Source organism: Nestor notabilis, unplaced genomic scaffold (genome assembly GCF_000696875.1).
Source record: "Nestor notabilis isolate BGI_N333 unplaced genomic scaffold, ASM69687v1 scaffold5950, whole genome shotgun sequence".
NCBI classification, from domain to species: Eukaryota; Metazoa; Chordata; class Aves; order Psittaciformes; family Psittacidae; genus Nestor; species Nestor notabilis.
Genome location: NW_009912386.1, coordinates 25258 through 46680, shown reverse-complemented (window position 1 = coordinate 46680; position 21423 = coordinate 25258). Strand labels below are relative to the sequence as shown.

The 21423-nt window shown below is 41.7% G+C and overlaps 1 protein-coding gene across 1 annotated transcript in view; it reads right to left on the bottom strand.

Annotated features, from left to right (window-relative positions):
* The window catches only part of ANTXR2 (anthrax toxin receptor 2), a gene marked incomplete at its 3' end in the record, with an annotated part of 65530 nt that overhangs the window by 19144 nt on the left and 24963 nt on the right, over positions 1-21423 (bottom strand). Inside the window, exons 7-9 of the mRNA XM_010019264.1 lie at positions 19225-19285; positions 18045-18140; positions 13814-13883 (exon numbers count right to left, since the gene is read on the bottom strand). Of these exons, the coding sequence (XP_010017566.1) occupies positions 13814-13883; positions 18045-18140; positions 19225-19285 (227 nt within the window). The remainder of the gene's footprint in view (positions 1-13813; positions 13884-18044; positions 18141-19224; positions 19286-21423) is intronic.

Genomic DNA, 21423 nt, shown 5'->3' with positions numbered 1-21423 from the left:
CAGTTAGGGTTGGAAACAACCTTAAGATCATCCAGTTCCAAACCCCCTACCATGAGCAGGGACACCACACACTAAACTATGTGGCCCAAGGCTCTGTCTAACCTGGCCTTGAACACTGCGAGGGATGGAGCATTTACCACTTCTTTGGGCCTGTGCCAGTGCCTCACCACCCTCACAGTAAAGAACTTCTTCCTTACATCTAATCTAAACTTCCCCTGTTTAAGTTTAAAGCCATTACCCCTTGTCCTGTGCTACAGCCCCTGATGAAGAGTCCCTCCCCAGCATCCTTCTAGGCCCCCTTCAGATACTGGAAGGCTGATATGAGGTCTCCACGCAGTCTTCTCATCAGGTTAGATACAAGGAAGAAGTTATTTATTCTGCAGGTGGTGAGGCACTGGCACAGGCCCAAAGAAGTGGTAAATGCTCCATCCCTCGCAGTGTTCAAGGCCAGGTTAGACAGAGCCTTGGGCAACGTGGTCTAGTGTGATGCATCCCTACCCATGGCAGGGGGTTGGAACTGGATGATCTTAAGACCCTTTGCAACCCAAACCAGTCTATGATTCTATGATTACCATGAAGTCTACTCAGGGTGGTTCTTGAAGGCCAGTTCTTTCAGTCACTAAAATAGGAAGCATACCCATGTTTTTAGAAGGTGCCATGGAGCAAGCTCCTGCTCCCCTCTGGGCCTGACTCTGCTGTCAGTGAGGTCTACAGATCAGATCCTCCTTCACAACACCACCTCTGTACGCCATTCTGGCCATACCCAGAAAAGGGCACCGACACCACAAGTTTCTAAATGAGAAGTAGGCCCACTGCTCATTGGCTCCCACAGGTTTCCAGTCCCTGGTGCCACCTCACCACTGTGGAGCTTTGCATTCTGCCAACCTTTAGCTGTCAGACTATCTGACAAATATCCCAAGCAACAGGCTCACTGAGCAAGCACATCAGCTATTGGCGCAGACACAGTGCAGTACAACAACCAGTTTCCCTATCAGCTTCCAGTTTCCCTACCCAGATACACTGGTGCAAGGATGAGCTATTTCCTAGGAGTTGATCATACTCACTCAGTTCTAGAAGCCACAGAGTGAACTCAGACAGGTAATTACCTCATCCTCAAAAGGATGAAGCCGTCAACATACAAAATCACTCCTCTCCTGAAACTGTCATGTCTGTAGCGGATAAGAAACACATTTTTTCATTTCCTTAGCATCCACTTGTTTGGTGGGCTATGTGTGCTTCTAATTCACAGAAACACTACCCCTTCAAATTTGGAGTTCCAAAAACTATGTGTCTTATTTCTTCTACCTGCTCATTCACAAACATCCATGAGAAAGACGTCTACATAAATACATCTATCATTTACTACTAACTGTCCACATGTGTGAGGCTTTTAGCTCAGTTCTCTTGCATAAACCTCAAATATTTTGAAAATAAAATAACACGCAGCAGTGATTCTATTTTTTAGGCACCTTCATTTCCTACTGTCCATATTTCACAAGTGCTGGGTTCCATCAGAAAAGCTCAAAGCAGCCAACAGCTGAACCAGTCCACATCACAGCTACTGCTTGGAAATCTTGGGTACCCTTTTTTCTACAGATTGGAGGAAAACCATTTAAAGGCTTATGAAGTTGCAGTCATTTTTCATTATAGGCTTAAGCTCACAAGAGAAGGAGCAGCACAGGTTTTGGTCAGCCAGTCATAAGACCATACCTTCAGTCTCCCTAGTGAAGTGGATCAGAAATGCCTCAGAAATGTCTCCACAAGCACTAGGTGCCCGTGTGAGGCCCATGTTTGAACCCTTGCTGGGCTCCATTCGCCATGAACCTGGTGACACAAACAGGACAACTACGCACAGAAGGGCAGACTGTCCCTAAGGTAGAACAGACATTCTGACACAACCCTGTTTTGCAAGGGAGGGTTAGAGTGATACTAATTTCGTACCTACACAGAACAAAACCAGATGTCAAGCTCTTGCAAGCTGCAAGAACAGAGTATCTCCTCAACTCAACCCCAGATAAAACCCACAAAGAATCAGGACATGTAAATGTTGATGTTGCTGTAGCAACCCAGGAAGACACCCTTCAGTGCCCAGCTAAAACCTCACCTCTGCTGCCTGACACATGCTACATGAGTCACAGTGTGGGGTTTCCATCCTGTGCACACAAGAAGGGGAAGCAGACCCAGAGGTTCTAATAACTGAGGCCAGCTCAAGCCTTCTTGCAGTTACACTCCAGACACAAGGAGTCGACCAGCTTCTTTCTGTCTGACTTGAAAAACACAGCTGTGCAAACAAGCCTCCCAGGAAAGGCAAGGGCAGCCCACGCTGTTCCTCCAGCACACAGCAGTGCCCCCTTCCAGCAGCTCTTTAAAGCTTTTAGCCAGGATGCTTGTTCCTACCTTCTGATCATTGCTAACACAGCACTTGAGTAAAGGGGAATCAAAGAGATGGCAACCAGTGCTAAAAAGCACATGTAATTAACATGCTGTGCAGCTACTCACACACCATCTTGCTTTTTCTGTACCACAGGTCTAATGTGGAATTTTCCAGTGGTCTATGCTTTAAAAGCTATTTCATTGTCATAGGAAAAAACATGGGTTTTATTTACAGTTAACAGCCCTTGCTCAATGTGGAAGGGATTTTCCTACATGTTCTCTGTGAAGTATCACTTCTTGGATGGGAATCAATCCTAGAAAACTTAGTCTGACAAAAAAAAAACTTTTAAAAGATGTTCTTATTTATGACCAAAGTTAACCGCAAGACTCTTGCAACTTCAAACTGCATCAGCCACGGCCCACTGGCCATTCGAATAAATAATTTACCAAAAAAAGTAACTTGAGAAGACCCAACAATTGCAATTCTTTCCTTCCTTTATGCCCACTGTTGCTGTATTGTTACAGAAGAGGACCATGGCCCACTGCCATATGTAACTCCAGCTCTGGTCTAAAGAATTTCATGCCCTGTGAAATACAGCTGACATTTCAATCCACAGTAACCTATTTGCAAAGTATTCATTTGCTCCTTACTTTATGAGTACCCAATAAAAGGCTGCCATTTTATGAGCCATTAAAAAAGATGAAAAAATTAAATAAAATTGTGAAAGGCATTTGCTGGAAGTAATAAATAATTTACCTCCAATTTTCTCGCGCTGAAAATTAAACTGGCAACTGCTCAAAAAGTTACTAAAATTCTCGTGACAAAGGTATTTCAGAATCGAGTGCCAGCATAAAAATAGCTAAAATGCTGTACATAGTAGGAAGGAAGAAAATACAGCTATATATTTAAAAGGTTGCTTTCCCTTAAAAAAGTATCTCCATAAATGAATATATAGCTTTACTACACAGTTAATATTGGTAAGCCAGCAGTAAGTGTGTATGTTCTAAATGTATCTATACATAAAAAATGCATCTCACTGTGTGTTTGCATACATCTACATGTAGACAGAAATCACATGCTGGAAAAGCAGGAACGGGTGGGAAAAGGGTTTGGCAGAACTACCAATCTAAGTGTAATTATTTGCATGCCTATCACTTCATCCCTGTGTAATTTACTATCCCTTACACAAGAGCCTGTCAGTACAAAGGGGTGCCACCGTGACCATGCTTTGTTTTGATGGTCACCTGAAAGCCAGGGAAACTGGAACATGCTGTGACTGACAATGTCATGTTCAGCTTTTTAAGGTAGAAATGTCCACCCCTGTTCACAGCAGGAGCAAATACAGCTGGACATGCCATTCAGTGCAAGTATTTTGTGGTTTAGAGGTTGAAGGAAAAGCTTAGTTGCCAAAAAATACCCACCTCACCTCTGGAGGTAGACTGAGCCTTCTAGTGCAGGTGAGGCAGGCTCTGCCATTCCACACTTCATTTTCTGCATGAAGGCTGAAAAGCAGTGGCAGTGACACACCAGGGGTACAACTCATGCTCAGGTACAGGGTAAGGGAGATGGCTGCAGGACTCTGATGTTATCCCAGTGGGGTCTGCTCCAGTCGCACTGTGTGGACACAGGGGTTGCATTTGACCAGCCTGATTCTGAAATTGTTGGCCATTACTTGCTAGCGATTCTATGGTTCTTATAGAACCATAGAATCACAGAATGGTTTGGGTTGGAAAGAACCTTAAGATCATCCAGTTCCAATCCCCTGCCATAGGCAGGGATGCCTCCCACTAAACTATGTCGCCCAAGGCTCTGTCCAGCCTGGCCTTGAACACTGCCAGGGATGGAGCATTCACCACTTCCCTGGGCGACCTGTGCCAGTGCCTCACCACCCTCACTGTAAAGAACTTCTTCCTTAGATCTAACCTGAACTTTCCCTGTTTAAGTTTAAACCCATCACCCATTGTCCTGTCACTACAGTACAGAATCTTTGCCAATAAATTCTTACCACCAATGCACCAATGCAGAGTATCCTTTCCTCTGTGCTCAGTTAACAGACACTCCAGGACCACAAATGTGACTCTCTGCATCTACCAACACATCTGCATCTTGCAACACACCTAGCAACACAGGAGGAGGCCACACAAAGCCATGCAGGAAGGCATTTCAAGTCCATGCTTCTGGGTTTGTTGCGTTTCCTATATCGAAAGCCCCAGCTGCATAAGTGACACAGTGAGTTCCCCTGGAGCAGGTTTACAAACTTGCCTGCCAAATATGCCGTGTGGCTGCACTGTGCCAAGGGTTACATAGGAACCAGTTTACTTGAGGTGATGGGAACTGTACTGGGGACAGTTGTTAATCTGCAGTTACAATAAATGGTCAGAGATTTTGGGGCTTTGGATACAAACTCTTCCCTGTCTCCTTCTTGGTGTAGCTTAGCACTGACATAAACACAAACTATAGTTCTCTCAGGATCCTCTCTTGCTACCCCAGAACTATCTAGCTTTCTCAGCAGAGTATTCAACATACTGCCTATATTTGCTTTCCACAGCAAACAGACAGCAGTGCAGTGATACCCGAGTGCTTCAATGTGGGGAAGTGCCACTGAATCTGAAAGAACTGGGAGCCAGCAATGCATTAGCTCCGATCTCATGGAATCATGGGAACCTGCAGTAACAGGGTATGAAATGTCATTATTATGTTAAATTAGTCTATTAATTCAGGTCTGGATACTATGTCCACTGCATAATATAAAGCACTTAGTTCTGCTCATGCACTCTTTCTTAATGCTCTGGGAACACTTTGTGCCCTATTGAGGAACGTGAAGGACTGCATTAGAAATTACTACTGATCTTAACATCAGATCCATATGTCTAAGGAGCCAGTTAGCCTATACAATTCATTGAGGACGTTTCCATCTGTGAATAGTTCCCATTATAATCTAATTGTGTCAAACTAAATGTATTTCTAAAATATTTTCAGAAGTTAATATTTATAACAGACATTAAGCCTAATCCAGCCATATTTCTGGTTTCCCCCAACCTGAGTTTATTTCTCTGGCTATTTTGGAGGGGGGAGATTGTACCATGCAAGTAACCAGTGATTGGTAACCCTACTCTTTTTTATTTTTGTTGGAAAAAAATGTTTGCATAGAAAAAGAAAAAAAGCTTAAGTGGTGGTACTGGAAATAAATGCTATGTCTCCATGACTTTGCAAGGGAAGGAATTAGTCCAGGTGGGAGAGATTCACATCAGCTCTCTTTAAAGGGGAAGAACAGCTGTTTACATTGAAGGATAATTAGTGAGTACACAGAACTCACATGGCTGGCAAGGCCAGCAGGAAGTCAGAAGGGGATAAGCAGTCTTCATTTGGTCCTTGGTGGTGCTGCTATGGTTATATTCCCTGTGGTGTTACAGAACTGCTCAACTACTGCCCACAGGAAGGACTGAAAAGGCTTAGGAAGGTTGCAAGTCAAAGGAAGCCCAGTGTTTGTCCTGATGCAACAGAGTATCACCTGCTCTTCTTTCTCAAGTGCTTCCTCAGGTACAGCTGGTTACTGACAGGTAACTGCTCATATGGGTTTATTATGATTTTGCAGTAATGACTGGTATTATCTGGAGTGTGAAGTACCCTTTCAACAAGCTGCCCCCTGACTGAGAAATCCCAGGGAATCCCCATTTGAATTGCTTCCCTTTACTCTGAACAAGGTGTTCTTCAAGTAATGTATAGCTTATAAACTGAAGATGAGACTTTGAAAATGAGCCCTTAAACACACACTTGAATATTTCACCAAGTTACCTAACTCCTAAGTGGCTAAGTATTCATCACAAGCATTGCCTCTTAGATTAAGGAGTTATTTAGTTCTGTAGCCAAATTAACCTCTTGCTTTAAACGTTACAAAGGCTGTAATAAGGCTATTTAGTTAACACAAAAGGAAAAATCTAACTTGTTAGTTGGAAGGAGAACAGAAAATGCCTAACACATCCCATGAAATTTTAATGCTTTTTGAAAACACTGACAGAAACACAAGTCAAATCTGCTGCTCACACACGACTTTTCTTCTTGGGCACCTCTCTTGTTTCCCAAAATTTTACCTTTCTCTGTCAAGGAAGAAAAAGTGCCAATATAAAAATAATAATAGTAATTCCAGCCACAGCCATAGAAAACAACAGTAACTATCTCCTTTTCCTGCTCTTCAAATTGCCACTTCCATGTCATGTGAAAATTGAATTAAGTCAGCCACATCTTTCTTAATATTCCTTAAGGCAGACAAATGAATGTTCTACTCAGATCAATGAACTTGACAAAGTTATGGGCTTGTCTGAATGAACAAGTTATCTCAGAGCATATTTATCTATATGCTCTGTACATCACATGGGTTTGTGTATTTATATATATTGTATCTGTATACAGCGTATGTGGGAAATACACCTGGTGTGACCTGTGAAGAGCATCCTTTATTTCTGTGTTTAGACTTCTTTTGTAGTAAAGCATTCAGTGTTTCTTAGCTTATCTACTTTGTATTTTTCGTTCCATGTGGCAAAAGAAATGCAGAGAGACAAAGGCTATTTTTAACTTACTTACAATTGCTACTGAGTTACTAACTACCACATCATTAAAAGGTTGCAATGTAGGATGAGCAGAGCAGTGATTTTGAGTTCTGGAATACATGTGTTGTAGGCAGTGTGACTGCTGGATGGAAATAGGTGTGTGAGAGGTAGTATAGTGCTGTGCTATTCTGCTATGCCAACGCTGAACTCATGAGATCTGAAAATTGGTGCCAGGTTAGCTCTAAATATTAGCTTATTGCCTGCTTGAGTTTTAATGCTTGCAGTGTTAGAAAGAAGTACAACTGTGTCATCTTAACAATAAGTAAATGACACTTTTTGTGTGGGAATGTAAATCTGGTTATCATTCACGCCCAGCCCCCACTGGCACACATTTCCAAAGGCACTCGTATGCCTCCTTTGAGAGAATTAATGATACTCTTATCAGCTCACTTTCTATTTAGTTATTTATTTCATATTTGCTTGAAGAATCGGGCCAATGTTTTTGAAAGCACATTTAACTATACCATATGCCTTCTTAAATCATCCCTATCAAACAAGTTGTAGGATGATGCTCTGGTTCATTCTGTTCTGTTTTCCTTTCCTTCACAATGTGTTTATGTATATTTATCCAATTTGTTCTGTTCCTCGTGCCAAATTGCAGGTTTGAGATCTCAGCTATGCAGGGGCAGCTGTGCTATTGTTGATGCCTTACAAAATAAAGGTCACAGACTGAGGCCGTACCACTAGAGCTAATGGCAGCTGCATGTTAACCACTATGGGATAGGCACACAACGACCAGGGTTCACGGACCCTCAGAAATAGGAATAAATCTTACCTTGCCCTCTGGTAAGCAAGAACTCAAGTCTCATGTTTTAAGAACTGACACTTGTGCAGATCAGCCTATTGCAAAATATCCTGCTGTTTCATTTAGTGACATAACCCCTTCCTCTGCCTGGGGAAGGGGGAAAACCCCTTTAAACAGCCCCATCCCAAAAAGACAAGATCTGAAGAAACCAAGCTGACAGCATAGCTGGGAAGAATGCTCTCTTCTGCATGTAACTAATATTAGCTTTTCTCACTTCTGAAATGGATAAAAACTGCCAGCTGTTCCAGCCAAAGAAGCTACTGACTACATAAAGAAGTAGGCTACCCTGAGATGATTATTTCCTTCAGAAGAATGTAGTTTCCAAACTTAGCCCACCAACTCCAAGTAATGACACAGCAGGGTGGCACTGCTACAAATGCCCTTTGTTTGGTAAGAGAAATCAATCTGCAAGGCCGGTGAATTCACAACTATTTTCCCCTTGGGTGGCGGTGACATACTATTTCTGCTGCGGCTGCCTTTCAGATCAGAAGTAGAGAGTCCAGAGTTCTTTAAAAGGGTGTTTCTTAGAGCTACATGTAGCTTATGAAATGAAAAAGACCAGGGAATGCAATAGCTGGAGCAGACTAACGAGATGCAGCACATGTCCACAGCCACAGCTCTGAGACCATGCAGCTGCCTTGGAGGCTGGCTGGCTAAGGCTACTTCACCAGTGTGCTGTTAATTATTTAAAAGAGAGCACTGGGGAAACATCACATCTGTCACCCCCACGCAGGCAGAACCTTCACTCATGGCAGGATCAGATGTGTTTATTCGAAACATGTACTAACTAGCTACTTAATGGGTTAGAATTATTATCCAGAAGTTAATTGGGCAAACATACTAAGTATCAGTCACCTCACAGAGCATCACTTCTTTAACACTGCTTTTACTTCTTTAGAGTCATTAATAACTGCAGGAAAAAGGAGGGGGAAAAGTAAAGATCCCATAAAGGAGCTGTACTTGGAATATTAGGATCATATTACCAAAACTTTAGCTAAAGAATGATAAAGCTCTTGCCTGCATTCAGGCTATCACAGGCTACAAGAAATGGTATAAAAGGGAAAAGAAATGGAGCTTGTTTTAGCACTAGCTCAAACAAAACTAGGCAGAGGGCAGGTGATGTGAATAGTCAAACATCAACAGCCAGACAGCATTACTAAACATTACAGGAGTGACTTGTTGCTGTGGAAAAAAACAACTGATTTTCTGCAAGTGAAACAGAACCTAAAAAAAAAAAATAAATAAAAATTTTCTTTTCATGTGTATAGAAGTTGAGAAACTTCTTAAGAGGAAGACGCATGCATGCAATAGGTGGTTAAGCTAGTTCCCAAAACTGGTTACTTAAAGCCTGGTGGTGCTTCGTAAATTAAGGAGGTGGTTACTTGTTTCTTCCCTCACCTTTTTATTCCAAAGGTCTAAGGGACAATAGCAATGCTGTAAAGACAGGATCAAAAGGAAATAAATTATAAACCAGAGGCAACAACAGCAAAAACTGTGTTAGTATCTAAAGACCTGAGAAGTGACAGTGCAGAAACCACACAATGCTGGTGGTGGTTCTGCATTCCCTCTGAGCTGCCGTCCCATTCACAACTGACTGCCAAACCAGCCAAGTAGCTGTTGTTAACAGCAGAACAAAGACTTGAATGACACAGGTTCCTCCTGTGAGAAGTCTGGTTAATAGCCAAATAAAAACATGTCTCCAGGTAGCATTTGCAGCTCTGAAACATAGAGCTATGTGCTTAGTCCTAGAGATCATTTCCCATTATGTTTTCTTTCTAGGTCAAAAGTCCTTAGTTTTCCTACACTCGTAAGAGTCTGAGCTATTGATTCTCCAGTTACATTCACATTCTCATAGGACTTGCTCAGTAACGTTAGTTTTTCTTTCAATAACTCCTTATATGAATGTGGGATAGAAAGAGCATTTAAAGTGATTACTAAACTTGTGCTGTTGCCAGGAGCTCTTACTACTAGCAGTACATTAAAAAACCCCAATATGATGCTGGCTAACAGGTTATCTCATGTGTTGTTGGTTCCTTTGTTTCAAGTGAACCACATGCTGGAGCCTGAAGTCAGCTACTTTGAAAACTGGAGGCAACTCAGAATTTGGGAATACAAGCATAGTCATTTCTCTTTCTACCACACAAAAAGTAATTCCTATTTAATCTTTGCTCTTTAAGTGCCAGCAACTGTTCACGTTGGGCAGGATGTAAGAAGGAATATATGCAAGCTGAAGCCAACATGATTTGAATAGAGGGCAAATGAGGTCATTAAAAAGCAGACATGCAGACTGTACCATCTCTACACAGCATCTGACTCCAAATTCAACTAACTGAGGGCTTAAGTTTGGGTTTTTCTTTTTTGGCTTTGTTAGTCCTTAAGCTTAGAAGTCCAAGGAGGAAGACACTGCCCACTTCTGCCCCAGGGCACCTCTCAGGTAGTCAAGTGCCATTCACTGCAATGGGGTCAGAATATCACTCAGGTGAGAGATGGAAACCATGTGATACCTAAATTAAAGCAATGATCCCACTTGACCCGATGTTTGCCCTTCTGTTGGTCATTTGAAACACATCACCAACTTTCTGTATAGCTGCTTGGATAGCTTAGTCAATGTGTTTCATGTTGAGAAGCTTGTATACCTCGTTGGACCGAGGGGGAAATGTTCAGTTTACGAGCTAATCTTAGAGCAAACACTGTATGAATTCAAGTGAAGGATGGATGAAGGTGGAAGCTGGCCAGTAACACTGCAGCTGCATTAAAAAATAAACCTCTCTAGTTCTCTGAACTATCTTAAGAACAATGGTAATTTCTCTGCCTGTTTGTTCACTTTTAACAATTCCCCACCTTGCTTAGACCTAACCTTTCTTCCTTTGCTTAGATGAGTATCTGCACAAGATCAGGGTTTTTTCAGTAGGCATCAGCAAATCCAAAATCTTACTGTGATAACACAATGAGAAAGTAGTGACCAAACAAACTGAGGTAGGTAGTAGTAAACATGTAAATATTAACCACAAATATTTCAGTAGAATAGCATACTGCTCTACTAGTTTAAACTCATCAAATAAAAGACAATTTGCAAATGTTCAGTAAGTAAATGTGTATTGTTCTGATAGCCTCTCCACTGAAGGCAGAGGGGGTTTTATCACTGGCTTGGAGGAACACAAGCTATCTGTTTGTGAAGTCAAGCCTACAGAGCTATATTCAGAAGGCATACTCAAGAAACTCCAGAGCAAAATGAAGAAAACAAAAGTGAAGGTAGCACAAGAACGTAGACTTCTAAAAATAGACCTGTTTTTCCTGTACTGCTGTTCCAAAGAGACAAGGGCTCTGTTTTCTTTCCCAAATACACTAACTCCAGAAACATCAAATGTAATGGAGAGGTCAAAGAAAACTCTGATTCAGTTTGATTCCCTTGTGCTGTAGCAGAACAGTAAATTCAAGGGGAACTGATTTTCTCAAATATTCTTCAAGACTCAAAAAAATATGGCTTTTAAATGGTCAGTGCAGTAGAATCTCAGTCCTTATTACTAAACCAGATTAGCTGTAATGTCCCACCTCCTCTCGCAATACATAAGAGAGCTCTCAAAGTACATGAAGCAAAGCAATTCAACTTGGGTTTGTCTCCTCATGCTCTTTCTGCAGAGTGTAGCTGGTACTTCTATTTATGGAGTATTTCAGTACTTTCTAACACTTTTTATAATGCACAGGTTGCTCATGTAGGAGTCCCAAGTAATTCTCATCTGTTAGCTCGATCAAGGGTCTTTTAAAGTGAGCTGGGTTTGTAAGAAACCTATGTAATTTTGCACTTCAGAAGTGGCTCGAGAAGATATCCAAAATGGCAAAAGCAGCATAGTTATGCTGTCACATAACCTAAGGATACCACATCAATCTGCTACGCGGTTCTCTGAAAAAAGGGGTTTTGAAAAGAATGCTTGGTTAAATCTACAGCTGGCATTTTGAAAGCTCTGAACTAAATACAGCCAGCAGCTGGAAAAGAAGTAGAAATACACAATGGCCTATGTCCAGGAGACCAGGTATTTACCAACCCAGCATCTTGGGCATTTTACCTATTCCACATGGGTTTCTGCTGTTCTGTATGTGTAAATTGCAAACTGATGAGTCAACAAGAAGTATCTCCAATTAGAAAAATCGAATGAAACCTGCTAAATGAGTCTTTACCCAGAAGCTAAGCTGCAGGCTTACAAGTCACAAAGCTAATAACTTTGCTTATGTTGCTCTTAATTCCACTAAAAAGAGCACTAGAAAAAGAGCAGACTGGTTGTTGCTACATTAGTGACTAATATTAGCTCCACTACATGAGGAATTACTGGGAGTTATCCAGCAATAGTCTGAGCTGTGCCAATAGAAAGTCAGGAGTTCACGTAAGTACGTATCTCTCATAGTTGTCAGTCTCCTGCACAGCAAACTGTTTATCTCTAGGCCAAAGCCAGAGCTACTTCAGTATCAGGTAATGGAAGTAGCTTTCACATAGTAACTTCTGAACAGATGTGGTGGTTTTTTTCCTGTGAACCTGTACAACTTGATGTGTATCGTTTATGCATCCTTCCTCACAAACACTGCTGAGAAGACACATGCTTGATCTACACTGCAATTACAATATGGTGAGTAGTCTATTTCAGTAATGCCTCACAGGCCAAACAAGCTCTTCACAGAGTAAGAAAAAAGCAGCATGTCCAAGTAACTTCCAGTATATAAGTACTGCATCTGTATAAATATATAACTTCCATCTATACAAATATTCCAGGTGTTTCATGTTCATTTGGCAGGATAGGCTGTACATACTCTCAAAGTGTGTTGAAAACCATTTACAGTTTCAGGTCCTGGGTCGCTTAATACTGGGGGCCTAATTTGCCTCAGTTGCAAGGTCAGCCCACTGAGGAGAGGCTCTTAACCTTACTGATTTACGCGGTTCTGACGACAAAACGAGCTCTATTAGAGCTGCGCATAGTGCTGATGTGTTTCAGGTAAGTCAGCAGTTTGTTACAGCTCTCTTGTGCCCTTGCCAGACAACCACACACAGCCTAACTCAACTAAAAAAAACAGTGCCACTGCACTGGTTAATATAAAGGCACATGAGTCTAACAAAGTCCTGATGCACATAGGACAAGATGGACATTTCACATAGCTATGTAAAAGGCAATTTGAGTATCAGGAAAACCTAAGAGCACAAAAAGCTCATGCCCTTCCTCTGCTCTCCATGTACTACCTCTTCTCTGGGTGTGTTTTTGCTATGCTTCCTATTGGGATAGTATTAAGCTCATCCCAAATAACTCTGAGAAGAGCTAGTTGCAAAACCAAGAGAAAGTCAACAGCCTGAAAGCCTTTGCCCTGCTACAGGGCCAGGATCTGACATACAGTTTTCTGATTAGCTTTTCTGATTTAATAAATTGGAATCATGAAGTTGAAGTGATCTTAAAAGCCCGGGGCATGTCTGAATTTGAGAGGAGGAGGGAAGGATTAGTTCTCAAAGGACCAGAAGTAATGTGGAGCCATGTCCAGTGACACTTAGAATAAGGCTAGAGCTGCAGTTTAGCCACAGTGCTGTTACGACATTATATGAGTGCCTCATGTTCTCATTGCATGTGGAGCAGTGGTACACATTTTGACATGTAATTTTAATAATAGCTTGTAAGTGTCAGTGATAATGTAATCTATTTAACAATGAGCCTAAAGATTATCCAGGAGAGAGCACCCTGTTAAAACAGCTAATCTGCATAGAACTTATGACAAGCCAGACCTTTTCAGTGTTTAATAAATTGGCTGAATATTCATTTTTAAGGCACTGTCCAAATCAGTTTGGTCACAGATGACTATTTAAAGCCCACTCCAAAGCTGGTAAATACACCAGGGAAATAACACAAGAATCAGGAAAAAACAAATGCAACAACAAACCACCTCCCATAAACCCAACAAAAGGCTGCCTCCAGCCAAAACCCCCCACAATTAACATCAACAATAATGGCTCTAGTTCTAGCAAAACAGAGGGTGACATTTGATTCAAGTACTTACTGGCCACTTTTGTACAGGATTGGTGCAGGGCAGAGTAAAAAATCAGATTCCACGGTTTTTGGTCTTTCATCTGGAAAAAAAAAAATCCACCAACAAATCACATGAGCTTAATACACCACGCTGCTTCAATGGGAAGCTGATGCGTGCATATGCTGTAACGTCCCATCCCTTCTCACAGTACTGGTTTGGGAATGGCTGGAGCTTGCAAGCAAGTAGGGCCAAGTCAGGGAACAAAGCTGCTGCTTTTCAATACCTGCACTGTGAACACAGAAACCTAGAGCTGGCTGTAAATGTGAGTGTGAGCTCATGTTATGTTGCTTACTTGATTTTACTGAAGTTAGCTCATGCTCTTCCTAGAGATCGTTTCCTAGAACTACCAGGGTTGTTTGAAGCGGCTTCCTAATATTTGGAAGATGCAGGTTTGCTTCCAATTAGCTCCAATCCTGCACATTACATTCAAGGACTGTTTTATTGTGACTGGAGTGTCTATTTTGCCAGTGTTCCTCATGCTTTTGAGTCTCTAGCTGTTTGCAGAGCCTCTTAAACTAGACGACAGTTATTAGGGGAGCCCTGTGCCCAGCAGAGCACGTCTTTTCTGCAGTTGCAAAGAGGAGAGGAGGGAGATCTTTCACCTCATGTATTTGGTAAGCTGGAAAAAAACCTGCTCCTGTGTGCAGAACTATCCTCCCAAATTTCCCCATGGGAGGACTGTGAATTTCTCTGCTACAGCTGCCCCTGCAAACATGGACTATTTCCTGATTAAGGGGTGAGAGCAGATAAATATGGAGATGACTGTCCTGCATTCAGGGAATGGGCAGACAGACAAGTAGTGCAGGGGCAGCTGGAGGAGGAGCTGTTAGCATAAATGAGCTTTTCTTATGTGCTATATTCTGCACTGACTGCTTGGCCTAGATTTGGGGCTAGTTGTGAGCTGGGGAAGAGGGATTAGCACATTGCCATATGTTTTTGTCTTAATGGTATGTTTCATAGATTATTTTTCTATCCCACAGCTACATTTGGCAGGTTTCCTTTCTAGCATTTGGTAATGGTTTCTTATAAATGCAAAAAGAGAAACATGCCAAATGCATCTTTTAAAACCAGAAGAACTGACAAAATAAGGGTTTGCTCTGAGGCTGGCCCCATGGCTATCAGTCAGGGGAACTCTGACATCGAAGTACATCCTCATGCAATACCCTCTGTTATGCCCTCAGATGGTGAGGGCTCTGCTGAGAGTCTGCCACCATTTTGTACAGGAGAATGCAATGACACATGAACAATTTTCCTTTTCTTGGGACTATCTTCTTCCTCCTGCTACTGCTCAAATGGCCCTTCCTACCGTTCTGTCCATCCATCCCAGCTCCACTGTCCTCTTCTAGGTTCTTCTGAGACAAAAAGCGTTAGGAGCCCAGCACAAAGCTGTACAGAACAAGCTTGCCTATGAGGATCACACTTCCCTATTTCCTTCCTCTACTACTCCCTAAACATTTGCTGTTGTCCACTGCCGAAATGAGAACCTGAGTGGGTGGTAGCAGGTCTCTGGCAAGACCCTATACAACAGATTGTGTTTTCATGCTGCAATGTAGAATAAATACACCAGTGTGCCATTCCCCTCCCTTTGTGTGCTCTAGAGCACCCTTTCCTGAAGCCAAGGAGGGGGGAAAAAAGGCAGCACAGAGATCTGGTTGGAAAATCTCACATCATATGCTAGCAAGTACTTGGGGCTTCATCCTGTCCAAGATTAGTTATTTCTGTCATGGCAAAATGGATGTAGACATGCAGTACAACTATAAAAGACTTAAAAATCAGAGAATTGGAGAAATGCAAGTGAGAAAACATTTCAAAGGGTCATCTAAGGAAGGCAACATGCTTCAGACATTCTTCAGTGACACTCATCTAAGCTGTTAAAAGGCTGTCAAGGTAGCCTTTTCCACACCTGAGAAATGTTCACACTGAGAATCGCTCTCCTAATACCTCACCTAGATCTGTGGCAGAATTTGAAGCATGTTGCCTCTTGTTTTCAGTGGATTGAGACAGCCCAACTTACTATTTTCAGCCCTGCAGCAGCCCATACATACTTCACAATTACTTTGGCCATTCTTCCTTTCCTGTAGATGTAACCAAGTGAACTTTTCTGTCTTTTCTTACAGCTTGTGCTCTGGATTTCAGCCCATCCTTGACAGCTTTCTCTGGACACTCTTCACAGTGGATTTGTCCCTTGCTTGTAGCATGGAGCACGTCAAAATCCCAGTTCCTAGGGTACATCCTTGGCAGCACAGCACAGGCCCGAACTCAGACAGCACTGCAACCTACCAGTCTTTAAGTACTGAAAGCCTATTTGGTGTATGCTGCTAACACTACTATTAAATAATGCTAATACTTGTAGCTTGCTAATAGCACCCACCAGCAGGACAGAGGAAGCTTACATTTGTGATGCTTATGGAAAATGGCAAAATCCCTCCTTAAGTAGTGTTCTACAGGTCCTTATCTCCATCAGTACCTTAAGGCACCCTGTCAGAAGATACTGAATGGTACAGATGCCGCTGCAAATATAACCTTGTTGATGCAAGCCTCAAAACACTCACGTGAAGAAGGTATGTGCTATTGCTTTTATTTCCCAAATGGACAGACTGGGGTGTAGAGAAGCGACTGCTCATAGTAATCAACAAGTCAGGAGCAAAGCAGGAATAGAACTGAGGAGTCCTGAGGACTTGCAAACCAGCTAGTTCAGTTTAAATTTCAGTCTGAATTATCTTCTGATGTCTCAGCTATTTACCCTGGATGGTGTGAGATGACTTTTATTCACCTGGAACTGAGTAAGACTGTTTCCCCACTTCTCCAAGTAAGCAAGGTCCAGATTGATAATAAATAACATCACTGCAGCAGTCACTTTGCCACACTGCAAATTGCAGCTCTTTTTGAAGCTAATTTATGCAACAAGTTTAAGTAAGCAAGCTATAGTTTAACATAGGAAATGAAGGTGACAACTGCATCTAAAGGGAAATTGAGACAAGCAGGATTTCTTTACACAGGTTGCCTTTATCCAAAATTACTGCGCTATTCTGTTCTTCAAAATTATTTTAGATGTTTAACAGGCAGGAGAGATTGGCAGCCTGTTCAAATATATATGATATTCAGAGTGAGGAAGAAAATGTACTGGAAACACATGTTCAACTGGGGAGGAATTTAAGACAAACTAATATAAAAATCAGACAGTAGGGAGGAAAAAATGAGTTGGGCTTTTTTCTGTTGAGTCCAGCTTGCTTCTAAAGGATACTACTTAGAGCAAGAAATAGAATGTACTTATACTAGCCATTCACTTCAGTTTCTTAGTATAAAAAATGGCAGAGGTTTCTATTAATGGCTTTTCTTCTAACATCATCTACCTTGTGCCAGTTCAGGGAACAGAGCCACACAAGGACACTAACACAAATTCCAGCATGACTTTTCATCTGCCCTGGGGCAAGTTAATGCACTGAGCAAGACAAGACCAAGTCCAGAATCTTTTGCTGAAAATTACATTCTCCGTGACCAGAGATCACGAAGAACATAGTGTGCACTCCTCAATTACTTTTAGAGCTTTTCTATCTTCTACAGCACTCAGTAAAATTTCCTCAGTGACACAGGGACAAAATAGTACCAACTGTTATGATTTGGCCTTATTCTATGCTGCTGCAGGAGCTCCAGGAAGAGGACTAACTCCATGTCACAGAGCAGCACTCGCGCCCTGCCAAGCCCCTGAACCAAACAGCCAATGGCTATACCTCTGGTACACCAGACAGAGCAGGCAGAGATGCTCCAGGGTAACAAGGCAGGTGCACATAACAAAACAGTGCCTTTTGGAATCATTATGAGCGCCCATGTCTTGGCTTGGGCCTTCTTACAAGAAGAGACACTTAACTGATACACTCTGTGGTCATGTTTTTTCCATCAGCAAACATCTGCTTACTTGAACATCAGGAGCCAGACAGTTATCACCATGTTAATTCACATGGCCAGCTGGGCTGCCAAACACCAGTCACTGTTTACAGCTAATGGCAAGTGGTACCAAATTCAAGCCACTGGGCAAGATGTGAAATAACTTGCATCCTTTTAATAATCCTCAGAGCCTTTCCTGTTTTCCTCCTCTTTGATATTTTTCTCTTTGGATTTTAATTAAATGAGGTAATGAGAAGCAAAATAAATCACATACTGGGAAATAACAAGGCAGATCATATCAAACATGAATACTTACGAATTGTAGTTCCGTTCACTTGATACGTACAACTAATGCCATCAGTTTTCCCTCCGAGGGTTAAGCCACTTCCTCTAAGAACAACTTGAAATTCCTCTGTAGAGAAAAGCAAAAACCCCAAATCACTAATCTTTAGTGCACTGCAGTAACTTAGGCAAGAATTTCAATATAGCCTGCAATAAATGAAGCACAACACAGTAATGCTTCAAACTTACTCAGGTCTCTTTTCTTTAAGTGGCCCCTGGTACTGCATTCTTCAGTTAGGTCACTATAGGAAAAATTAAGATTTGTTCCCAGATCTTAATCACTGAGGCAGCCCTCCTGAAATGGAGATTAATTCTAACTGTCAACGGGATCTGGGGCTCAGTTGCACAGTAAGAAACAATCTCTCTGTGATAAATGAGAAATTTTGGTCTCATAACCAGAAGACTTCCCAGACCTGGCTCAGGCCCACTTCAAATGCCAGGTGAAGAAGACATTTCTCCTTAGTGCTATTTCTCTGGAGGCTGTGGAAGGGCCATGCTATTTGTGAGTTGTGCAGAGGAGGAGTGAAAATGGTTTGTTTACCAAGGCCACCAATTTCATTGAGACAATCCATGTTGTTACAGAAACATTAAAGAAGGAGGTTTTGTAACTCCCTGATTTGGATTGGTCTCAAACTATCTGTGGATTGTGAAACTGAGAAAGAAGACCAGCCCTTAAAATCTTGTGCAACTCTTCTACTTAATAAATGTATTTCCCCTCGCTGCACTAAAATGCAGTCAAATTCTTTACTGCTTATGCTCCACAGACTTAGGGTCAGGCCACTAGAAATATTGTCATGTATTTATATGAACATATATGCTACCAGGATTCTCAAACTTAAATCCATGATAGTACGCAAGCGTCACAGAATAAGGACCATGGCTTTGAGTATAACGGCATGACTAAGGGGAGAGGGGCAGATAAATGCCTCTCAACTCCTACATGAATTACCTAAATTATGGGAGGAGGCCCTGGAAGACAGCTCTTCTGAGGAGAAAAATGACCCAATAGGGAAGGATCTGATCATTCTTTAACTCCTTGAGGATTTTTTAAATACAAATGTTTTATTCTACAGACCTGTAAGGTTTTCTTTTAGGTAAATCAGGAAATCCATGCTATAATAATCAAATATTATTTTAAAATGATAGAAACTCACCTCCCACACAGACACTGGATGGCTCCAAATATAAAATCTCAGTGCATGATTGCTTCAAAACCTATCACAAAGGAGGAAATGAGTCACAGATAAGTTTGTGCTATTTCAGTGAGAAATAGGATTTTTAACCAAACACTAGTTCCTAGAAGAAAGATGTGCACAGCGAAAGATGTGCACAGCCACAGGTTTGATTCGCATAAGTCTGGTTTTGTAGCGCATTGCCTTGACCATATACAACTTCTGCACACATGCACAGTCAAGTTTCCTAAGAGTTCAGAAGATCTGGATTAGTTTGTTAAATCTAGGGCAGTCTTCAAAACACAATGATGTCTGATATTTGTCTTTAAATTTCTGTCCAGATCCCTAACCTAATTTTCCAGGAACCCAAATCCTAAAGTTCAAGCCAGAAATTAGTCACAAGGAGCCTGATCCAAAAGCTAATCCAGTCAAAAGCAGTCTTCCAACTATCTGTGGGTCAAGCCAAGTGCACGTTATTCAAAGTGCTGGCATCATGCCCTCTGTAAAGCAGAGCAAGAATGCACAGTGCTCTTGACTGTGCTACCTTCTGTAGGATGGGGGTTTTTTTCACTGCTGTACCAGCCTGCTTTGATTCTCCAATCAGTCAGGGAATATGATTCCAAAAGTCTGGAATAAAACAGTACTCTTACAGGTGACTTGGAAATGCAAAGGATGGAATGCCAAGAGATAGGAGGAACTAGCACCTATGACAGATTTGTACTTCTGTAGGTCTCAGATGCTACCCTTAGTTTCAGCCAAGTCTCATTTCAGTGTTTACAAACACAGACTGATCACATTATCCATGATCAAGTAGAGGCATGAATAGCAACCAGGTGTTGCAGACCACTTCAGTTTCCATTCAATGCTTGTCTGACTACAACTGCTGCTGGATTCTAATGGTGAGATCACTTTCTCTTCCCACTGCCAGGATCTCAGTCCCACAGCAGGGCCCATCTCTTGTTATTGTGGTCCAGAAGGAAGACGTGACACTTATTATGGAAATGTTAATCCCCCTCCCTAAACAGGTAATGGGATTTCTGTTAACTCGGGGGGAATGAGTCTTTTGAAGTTTGTAGGATTAGACACAGAAACAATCCACAACTTCCTTCTACCTTTCCATGATAATGTGTGATTTTTATTTTTTTACCCCCAATGGTATTGAGTTTTCCTCTCAGAAAACTTTTGCGATGTCTGTATATAGCTTTTCCTGTGATAAGTCGTATGGTCTTGGGAGATATTTATATATACTACTGCTTGGAAGCAATTCAGGCCCTTGTAATCAGGTGCATAGTAGAAAGTCCTGTTTCTGTCCCCTCTCTACCTCCATTTGCCAGAATTGTGCCTGCTCATGAGCTGGCCTAAGGTCAGTAAATGTAACTCTGTCTTACTCTTAACTCCTCATTCTTTGCTTTAAGTACATCTGCCTTGTTTACTTTGTCTGTTTATCACTGCTAGTGAGCTGTTGTTCCACACCTAGGCTCTGTAGAAACAAGAATATATTTGTCATTATGCTGACAAAAAGCATGCCAAGCTCCAAGGAAAAGAATAGCCTGCCTCATTTAACACTCCCCATATCACCTGTTTCCCCACAAACTGTTGTGCACAGATCATCTTTTTTAGCCCTTAAAACCCCATTTATAAACATTAAGGAGTATTTTAAAAGAGAGCTCTTGCAGGCACACACATTTGGATGAGATACAGCAAGAAAGAACTTTGTAAAGAATGTAGCTCCAAGATGGCCAGTTTATATTAGCTGAGGCTCACATCTCACTTCCTAAAAAGGACTTAGCTTTTTGATTCTTAGCTCAGTGTAGAGAGAGGAAGTGTTACGTAGGTTGGGGGGGAGGGGGAGGAATATTATGTGCAAAATAAAATACTGATTTACTTTTTTTTTTTTATTTTGAAATCAGAGCATTGGTGCAAAGAGTCAAATCCCACTAACTGTACCACGTGCCACCAGTCTGAATGGTTTGGTTCACAACAATATGGTAACTTGTATTTAGCTCTTACAATGCAAAACGTGAAAATATTTTCCAAGCAATCGCCACTTGTCCTGTCACAGGTGGGAGAGGAGAACATATTTTCACATCTTGAAATGATGTATAGAAACTTGGGAGTCTTGATTCTTTTCCTGCTCTGGCTCTCACTCTTTTCTGTTTTAATCTTTTTTCTCACTCTTTC